Raw genomic sequence first — 10,073 nt, forward strand, 5'->3', positions numbered from 1 at the left:
ATAGAGCTCCAAGGAGATTATGTTGAAAAATAAAAAAAATTTACCCAAAAAAAATTGTTTTTATACTTCATTCTAAGGACTTATTGAACTACCCTCGTACATGCTTATATACAATTTAAGCAAAAAACTTTATTAGTTAAAATGTGCTTGTATTCTGTGTCGCTTTTTTAAAAAGTCAATTTTTTCCCCTTATTAATGCATTCTTATAACAAAAGCTTATATTCATAAATTGTAGATCTTTTCTGAATGCAAATTTTTTTGTCATTTATGTCTGGTCCGAAGCTGTATCATTGTTCTAAAGAATTAATTTTTTTAATGCCAGTGTTATTTTTTTTAAGTTTGAAAGTGTTATAACTCTGGTTATTTTTTTGATCGAGAAAATTCATTAAGAGAAAATGTTTTTATTTGCAAATACTTCGAATAACCGTTCATAGAATTTTTGAATTTCGATAAAAAAGTTGACTAAACATTTTTTTTAAATGCCCTCACTTCTTGAATTTTTATCCAAAATGGCTGGCAAACGAACTTGACCTTCAGTTTCCCACAACAAAAAAATATATAAAAGGCCAATGTAATAGATTGATTTTTGTTAAGTGGTCGTGCTCACTGACAGAAATAGACAGACACATTCTTAAAAATCTGGCTTTTGGAATCGAAGGGTCTCAAAACATTTTATTTATCTTTTTCTCAGCTTGTATCGTGTGTCTAAAAATTTAATGTTTGTATTCTCAATGTTTTTTATAAATAAAACAAAAACTAAAAGAATTTACCAATATCTAGGGGTGTCAAATTTCACACAAATTTACCTTCTCTGATGAGAATGTAAAAATAAAGCGAATGTTTGAGAACAATAAAAAATATCAGAAAAGATTCAGTAGTAGGTATTAAAAATACTGATTGAACCAGTGACAATTTCACTTGTTTAATTTATAAGAAAGGGACACATTTCCCGACTGTGCACTGTAATTAAAAAGTAAAGAAATAACAGTGAGTGATAACAGAATACGTCCGCGCTAAAAAGTTGTCGATATCTCATAGAATAGATGATAAGCGTTAAACTTCTTATTCTGGGATATTCACTTTTCATTAGAGAAATTTTAAAGAAAAAAATTTAAATCTTGAGTTCGATAGTGTTCTTTAAACCGATATCATAATCATATAATCTTTTATGTTGTAGGAAAATTCGGTGCGTACATAGAAAATTTATACAGTATCTGGTGTAGCGATCCATTTTTATCCAATTTAAAAAGCTAATATAAATTTTCAATAGTTATTTTTTGTGTAAAGACCCTAAGTGCTGGTCAGGGCCCTAGAGGGAATCGAATCCGACCCACTCTAATACAATCTATTCCAATCCACTGAAATCGAGTCAAATAGATTTCGATTTATTCGAATTCAATTTATTTCGATCTGCTCCACTCCCTTCCACTCCAACTTATTCCAATCTAATCCAATTCAATCCAATGCAATTCAATTCTCGCGTTGAAGGACGAGTCACACATTTTTTTATGACACCAGCTAGCGCAAATGTCCACATGTCAACGTTGGTGTCACTGCACTCATCGTACCATATAGTATAGATATAAATATCTATCAGCCAATCAGATCACAGTCACAGTTACTTTATAGTACACTGCATCTTAAGTAAAAATGTTACAGCCTGACTACAGGCTGATTACAGGCAAGATGTCTTTTGTCAATAGTGTTTTAACTTGAAAAATTCAGAATATTTTGTGATTACACTGGGGCATGGAACTTGTTAACTCTGATTTAATAATTCCTAGAACAGATCGCCCTGAAGATTCATGGTGTGGCCGGAGCCAGCGGGTTCCGGAGAGGCTTACAAAAGCATGTGTGCAATACCAGTAGTGTAGCGATAAAGGGGTAGTGGGCGGATACTCACGTGGATTGATTACGTAATCTCTGAGTATTCCAATTGGAAATGTTTCACTTGAAGGAAGACCATTATTTTCATCCTGAATTACGACCCGATCTATGTCTTCTTAGTACTGACTGAAAGGTCTATTCAATTCAACAACAGTTCTGGAACGGAACAATTTGACGTTATCAGCATATTTAAGTCACTTATAAAATTTTAGATCACTTCCAAGATCATAGGTGTACAATTTAAGAAGTAAAGATGCAGGCATACATCCCTGTGAAACGCCACGCTCAACTTCGCCCATTCAGACATTTAAGCATGAATAGTCTTTACACTTTGTTCAGGATTCATGAAATAACAGGCCAACTATTTTATAGCTAAATCGGACGTTCAAAATAATTTGAGTTTTGGTAAAAGTACACTGTGTTTGACTGGTTGAAAAGCCTAAGAAAAGTCAAATAGTATCACAACCATTACCTAGTTTTTATCGATCGCTATACTTAACATTAGTAGTGACTTTGACAGACGCTGTGAGTGAACTGTGTTTGGCTCTGAAACGCGATTGCATAGGGTTTAATACATCATCAATATATATAGAAAAATTGTTAATTGTCTGTTCACAAATCATGCAAGTGGTTTTGTCATGCATTGAGGATAGCAATTTGTCGAATGTCTTCAGTAGAAGTACGACTAGAGATTTTAGGTATCTTTTGAATTAGTACCACTTTCCATATTTATGGAATTGTACTACATGAAGCAGGCGAATTATAAATCACCAATAATATTGGGAAAATAACTGGAAGAGCTAACTGCATCATTTTTATTGAGCTTCCATCTATACTAATTGCATTCGAATTAACTGCTGTTACTTACTTAAAAAGTCTCAGGAGTAATGTGAGCAGAAAAAAATCATATTATTCGAATGTTCGCAAAGGTTAAGTGTAGAAAGCCATTGGAAGTTGTGTCGAAATGGGTTTCAATATGAATGTAGCCATGAAATCCCTATCAGAGAAATTTTGTCCAGGATATTTCTGTTTAAGTGGAATCAAACACAAGCGCCTTAGCAGATAAAAACTGTTTTCTTTTTTCTTTCTATTATTGATTGATTTGAGTTAAATTGGCTTCGACAGTCCCTACTTCTGGTTCAAAAGATTCTAAAGTTTTCGAAATTCAGCTTGTACAAGTATGCTAATACTTCTGGGTTTTCTTGCTTATCTACAAGCCCTGTCCCTTTTTCTCATCAATTTTGTTATTTCAGCAGTAATCCATCAGGCAAATTTTCTTCGAGATCGCGGTACATATAAAGGCGCAAAACCATTAAATGCATCAGTCAAAATTGTAATTAGATGCTGTTCTTTTGTATTCATATAACGAGATTCAAATAAATTCGCTCAATCATATTACATTAAATGATCCTGAATCTCCTGTCCATCTTGAACATCTGCAATAATTAGGTTCATGCGTGCGCAAGTGAAATTAGAGTGATTAGTGGAATAATGTAGCATCAGGAAAAATCTCCGATGCCCGCGGAATTTACCTTAAAAAAGCTTAAGCCAGTAAAAGAATACATATCCTTTGGATTTATTTTCACTAATAAACCCCTAAGACTTTGATATATTTGAAGACAGACGCCGCTCCCTTCACTCCTATATGTGCTCACGAACGAGCATTTAACCCTAAAAAAAGATTGCATTTGAAGGGATGTCAGGCTTAAGCTGAGCATGAACGCGGCATAAGCTCAACTTGTCCATGAGATGAATAAGCAGTTCAAATCCTGGTATGTTATTATTTTTCAGAAGACGAAGCTCGTAGTAAATTACAGTATTAAAGATTTCCAGAAAAAGTTAATTACCTTGTGACAACCCATCGCGCAAATTCGCAAAAATGAAATTAAATAAAAGATCTACTCAAAGACTAAATATACCCCTTAATAGAGTACCAAGTTTGAATAAGAAAATGCCTTTTTATTGTTGAAATCTAATGAAATTAACTTTTTTCTACAATTTCAATCTGATTTCGTGTCGCAAATAATATTATATTGCAGTTTTACATTTTTGTTCAAACTTTATCAATGGCGTGGAGAATCGCCATACGGGAGTTTCTTTGTTTTCATCACCGTTTAATTCCACAACCGCGCCGGTGTGCATTTTTATTTTTTCGCTTCTTTTAAAACGATTTGTTGTGTAAATTCCACGAAGAATAGTATTACTGGACTTCAATATTCTGACAACGTCACCAGTGAATGTCGTTAAAACATTGTGGGTTCCGGTCGGTATTGGCGCAAATAAATGGCGTTCTATTTTTAATTGAATTTGCATATCCGGATGAAAACTGTAACTGCGAACTTCGAAAAGCTGATGCGGATTGCTGTGAGGAACGAGCCGAATAAATTTCAGATCAAATCCAAATATGGTAGAAAGGAGGGAAGGAGCGTGCGTGGCAGGAGGAGACGTCGAGCTGACACGAAGAGAAAGCCCTGACAAGAGAAGATCTGACAGGAGAATCAGGCTTTCCGGAGAATATAAAGGTCCAGAACGAAGGAAAGCAGGGACAGAGTCGCTATCAGGTAAACCCTCTAACCACGAACTGAAGTCTGTAACAAAAAATAGAGAATTAAATTTTCCTTAAAGTATGCACTCGCATGTTGTTATTGAATGAGTGCAATTCCAAAATAGAAGTTTTGAAGCAACCGACAGTGCATTAAAGCATATTATTTCCAGTAGAGTATGTACACTGAAAAAAATCGTTAATTCTGACAAGAAGCTCTTTATTAAGAGAGATGGTATAAGCTACAAGAACCACTTCGATTATAATAGGAACTAACTAGTTTTGTGCGGCAGCAAGTCGCCGTTAGTCCTCTTATGTAGGTTATATTAGTCAGGCGAGCAATTGTATTCACAACAAATATCTTAGTTACATTTACGATTAATTCATTCTCCCAAAAATAAAAGTGGTAAAGGTTAAAAGTTTCGCCCCTTCACTGTATTGACAAGACTGAATCCTGAGAAGTGCTGCCAACATTGTGATCAAAATATCGCGTCATGATTTCGATGGTCGTCATTTTAATCTGAACCTTTCCGTGCAATGTGTACACACGCGAAACATTTTGAAGATCATCGTAAAGATAATAATTTGTCTATAAAACGTGAAAGTAGGAATTACTACTTTAAGTGGTAAGATCAACTAACTGAGTTGCAACATAACTAATTTAATAATGAGACTTAATAATTGAAGTAGTAACGCTTGCTATTTAAAGTAGTAAACACACCTACCTAAAAGTATCATCTATTATCGAAACTTGTAGTGAGAACAAATAAAGTAGTAAGGACAACTACTACCAATCTTGCGAATAAAAGTAGTAGCCCCAACCACTTTAATAGCAGCGGCATATATTACAAATTAAATTAGTTGCGCCTACTGCTTTGTTAGTTTTTCCAAATAACTATTTTTTCAGTTTAATTGTTTCATTGAAGTGTAGTCTGGCGACAGTTTCGTATATTTAAGAGATTTTATTTTTTTAACAGTAAAGTTTTAAATAATGAATGCCCAAGATAATAAAGAATGGGTCACGCATTATGAAATGCTATAGAAACAAATTTGTTGAGATGAACAGAAGCAAGTTGTGTTCTAGGAAAGAGATATTGCTATTGTCACCTATATATTGTATATTTCCTATTTTTATTTTTAAATTATATTTCCACATTATCACGTTAGGGTAGATTTTTTATTTCATTGGTATAAAATACAAATATTAACATAACATATAAATAAAAATATTTTAGAGTGGCCTTTAATAACAAAACGAAATTGCTGGTAATTTCCAGGTCACCAAACATTTTTTGAAGACACAGTTTAACAATATTTTAATATTTACATCTAAAGAAATGTTTAATTAAAAGATGGAATGATTAAATACAAAATAAATGGATTCAAAACATTGCAACTTTAAAAAAACAACTAGCGTTCAGAAGTGGACCGGAAATCCAAAGTCGAGTGTTTGAAAAAACCGTTTGCAGCTTTAAAGAGTTTTCTAAGGTATCAGAAGATTTTAAAGGATTTTATAGAAACTAGGAGGTTTTAGGATTTTAAAAGGTCATAATGCAGTTCAATCAATCTTCTAGGATTTTAGAAAATCATAATTTTAAATTGAAATTACAGAAATTCCCAAGATGATAGAAATAATTAAAAGGTATGATTTCACGCTATAATTGATTAAATTTTAAGTGATTGCATAGATTTTTTATAAAAAAATTAGATTTCTGTACATAAAAAAAAAATTTACAGTAATTTTCACTCTTCAAAATGACGAATTCAAATATTTTAAATCTTCCGTGTTCATTTATTATTGAAACGATGGAAAGTAGTTTTGTAAAACTTTTTGCACTAACCAAATTGCAGTTTTTTTAGTTTTTTTATATTCTTATACTTACCGTGAGCTTCTGGCAGATTTAATTGTGCCAAACGTGCCGAAACAGAACTTTATCATAAATTATTGAAAAATTATGAATTTATACTTTTTTTAGATTGATCCTCTTGGCTTTAAACCGACTAACAATAAACTTCTTACATTTTTGCTGATAAAGTAATTATCTTCTATGTATAAGAATAAGAAATAGACATGTCTATTTCTAGAGACATTTGATTATTTATTTATATTATATATATATTTTATATACATAAAATTATTATATATTTATAATTATATTGATTTATTTATCCAAAAAAGTATAAATTCATAAAATTTTAATAATTTATGTAAATACTTATGTATATTTTTTGAAGAAAACTATTTTGAATTAACCAAAATATTAATTGAATTTTTAAATGTAGTTTCATTTCTTAGTATAATCAGCTAGGATTTTCATTTCACATTTTTTATTGCTGAAACGATTGAAAACAAATGTCCCTTCTGACGTCACAAGTATAATTTTTCAGTTCAGGATCCTCAGTTCAATTAGAGATTTCATTCGTATTGGTGAGATAAAATTTATGCATGAGACATCGAGAAACTATCCGATATGCAATTTCGGTGAAAGAGAGGATCTGCTTCATAATTCGGCTATTTCTCCCACGTCTGCAGATTTTAGATCTTCCATTTTTAAGTACCCTCCAACTTTCACTGTAGGGGTTACAGATATATTTTTAATGTGTGTCTTATAATTGTTATCAACTTTTTTTCTTACTTGCATTGTCTGATTATATTTATCAAATATTACTTCTGATCCTAAAATTTAGGTCACCTCCAGAATTCACATCGAAAAGAATCGACAAAAGAACTTTATTGGTTGATTAGTAACCGAAATCACGAAAAAATTGGTCAATATTTTTACACATAGACTAAAATGTAACTGCTCCATTAGTGGAAAGCTCAATATTACTAATTTAATTACAAAATTGTACCTTAATCAGATTTAGAAAAGAGAATAAGATGAACTTAACTCTTAAAATAAAAATTTCCGGTAGTTGGTTTTAAAATAAAGATGTTTTCCTTTAATTTGACGATTAAGTTACGTTTGCTCAACAAAGGAAATTAAGAGATTGTAAATACATCCAATTAAATAAATGAATATAGTAATTAAATCATCAAGATCTTTCTACTATCCTTCTGTAGGAAAAAAGATAACGCAATTTTATTTTCTTCTTGCCAATGGAAATGAGAATAATAGCTAAGTTGAACACCACAGTACATAGGATTCTTATTATGTCAAAAAACATGAAAAACTAAGTAACTTTCCAATTTAAAAACAATTAAAAAAATTATACTTGTTATTCGCATCCCATTAATTTATTCAATTAGATAATTATCTTCTTCCCTTTGACTTTGAGACAATGAAACAATTTATGTTTAAACTAACCTCATATTACTTTCACTTGAATGTTAGTAATATTTTTACGAATATTCTGAAGCTTCATTAAACCAAGAAAAATAATATAAAAAAGAAGAGGTTTAGAACTACATGAATAACTTTGCGTAACTTGCCTAGGTAATGTTCGGATAGAAATTCATTCTCAACCCAATCTCAATAATTTCGAAATATGTATCCAATTTATTATTATGAATAACCAAAGAAATCATATTTTTCAGGAGATGTAAATAACACTTATAAAATCGAAACCACCTTTTGAGTATTTAAAAATTTTCAGCTTAGGAATTTTGTTAACTTTTATTTAAAAGGAAAACTTTAAAGCTCTTGCGGTTCAAAGTTTGAAATACAAAATTGTTTTAAACCCTTATACGAATTTTATTATATCATAGGTTTATTTAAGATATGTTATAATAATATAATTTTTCTTGAGTGAATGTAAAAAATATGATTTTTATCAAAATTCAAATATTGCAGTTTCGAAAACGTAACCTTAATGTATAATCTTATTGTAAGCCTATGCGTTAATATAAATCTGATGATAATTTTTTACAATTTATAATTTTTATTTGTGTGAAAACTTCGAGGACATTTGCTTTCCATTAAAAAAAATCACAGACATTGTTTACAACTGTTGTCTCAACCCTAGTAATGCGGCGAGAACTTTTTTATAATATTGCCCTTTATGCTATTAATTGAATTGTCTAGTTTTCTTTAAATCTTTTTAAGTAAATCAGGCATATGCTTGAGGAACGCCTCTTTAAGTTCCATTAATGGTTTTATTACGACTTTATTGACCCCGGGTTCTAGACATGCTGTGGAGGTCTCTGGCCTGTTGATGTCATTGGTAGCAGTCTTCATTGTGCCAAATGTAAATTCCTTTTGATGCTAAAATCAAGCACGTACTGCAAATACACTTCTTGAGTCCCTTTTTACCTTGTCGCCTTCCTTCAAGCATCCGTTGCGCAAAAAATGCTGCATTTTCCGTATGATTATAGTCCAGTTTCCTCTCTTGTGATCGCATCACTGCAGATGTCATCAGCCATCATGATAGTAGGCTTCTATTTAAAACTCACGTGAAAAAAATATTCAAAAATTCTAATTTTCTGAAAAAAAAACCGTTCAAACCGCTAAGAAGGTCCAGAACACAACTACTTCTTCTCTATTTGTAACAAAATAAGTATAAAAAGTTCGCCTGTATATAAAAACTTTTAAGTAAAAATACTGGAGCCTGTTACAGCACGTCACTAGTCACGACCAGTGCCGTTTCTGTGATCTATGAAAAAGTATAGCACACTTAAAATAAAATAATAGTGTTCATATACCAAAAATTTTATTAAATAATTAAAATAGAATGGTAACATCTTTGAATAGTCAATAACATTAACTATTATTATTACTCAGGGCCCACCTAAGTCTGAATGGGGTAACAATCCCGTTGGCTAGACGCTGTTCCGTGCCCAGTTGGGCCATAGGCTCAGTCATAGGTGCCGCCCTCTCTTGTCCAAACTTTGTAAAGCCCGGAAAATGTGCCTTTACCAGGTGAACTAAGATATCCTTGTTCGACTCTGAGTATACCCCGTTAGCCAATTTCAGAGTGCAAATAATAGCATCTGGGTTTCGATAAGGATATTTATCTAGTCTAGCCACCTATGCTCCTTTCTCAATGTCTGTGCAGAAGTTCGTTCAGCTTCTTTGCTTTGCCATGCGCATTGAACGCCTGTCTTCATCTCTCATCGTCGTAAATGATTTCCATAGTTCCTTAGTTTTGCCAGCACTGGCACGTCTGAACCTCTCTCTAGTTTCCCTGCAAAGCTCTTCGAGGTTGCCATTTCAGCAGTGTGTCTCTCCAGTGTTTCGGACACCGGATCTGGGCACCTCTGCAAGTGCACTCCTTAGCTCCGTGGAAAACTGATCCCAGTTTGTTTTTCCTACACTACTGGCCCATTTGCGGCCCGCGGGTGAAACAGGTTCAAACTCGAACTCTATCTTTGAGTGATCTGAGAAAGTTGGTTTATCTGAGACTCATTACTTCTCGTTATTATCTCTAAAACTACACCTAAAGAGAGCAATGTCAATGACTTTCCTCCTCCTTGATTTGCGAAAAGTCCGGGTATTCCACGTGTTAAGAATATGTATATCAGTGATGAATAGGTACTCTATTTTTAGCTATTTTTTGATTAGAAATATATTAACAGATGCAAAAAAAGAAACCCTGAAAATTAATATACTAGGCAGTCTGATAAGTACCTGAAAATTCTAAGAGATGTCATTAGTATTCACTAATGTGAACCATTTTCGTCGAGCTTGATCCTTCAAATGACGCC

General features: G+C 32.4%; 1 protein-coding gene across 1 annotated transcript in view; it reads left to right on the top strand.

Moving 5' to 3' along the window:
* The window catches only part of LOC117182982, a 13,327-nt gene that overhangs the window by 2,197 nt on the left and 1,057 nt on the right, over positions 1-10,073 (top strand). The window contains exon 2 of the mRNA XM_033376108.1: positions 4,279-4,448. Within this exon, the coding sequence (XP_033231999.1) occupies positions 4,279-4,448 (170 nt within the window). The remainder of the gene's footprint in view (positions 1-4,278; positions 4,449-10,073) is intronic.

Source organism: Belonocnema kinseyi, chromosome 2 (assembly GCF_010883055.1).
Source record: "Belonocnema kinseyi isolate 2016_QV_RU_SX_M_011 chromosome 2, B_treatae_v1, whole genome shotgun sequence".
In the NCBI taxonomy this organism is placed as follows: Eukaryota; Metazoa; Arthropoda; class Insecta; order Hymenoptera; family Cynipidae; genus Belonocnema; species Belonocnema kinseyi.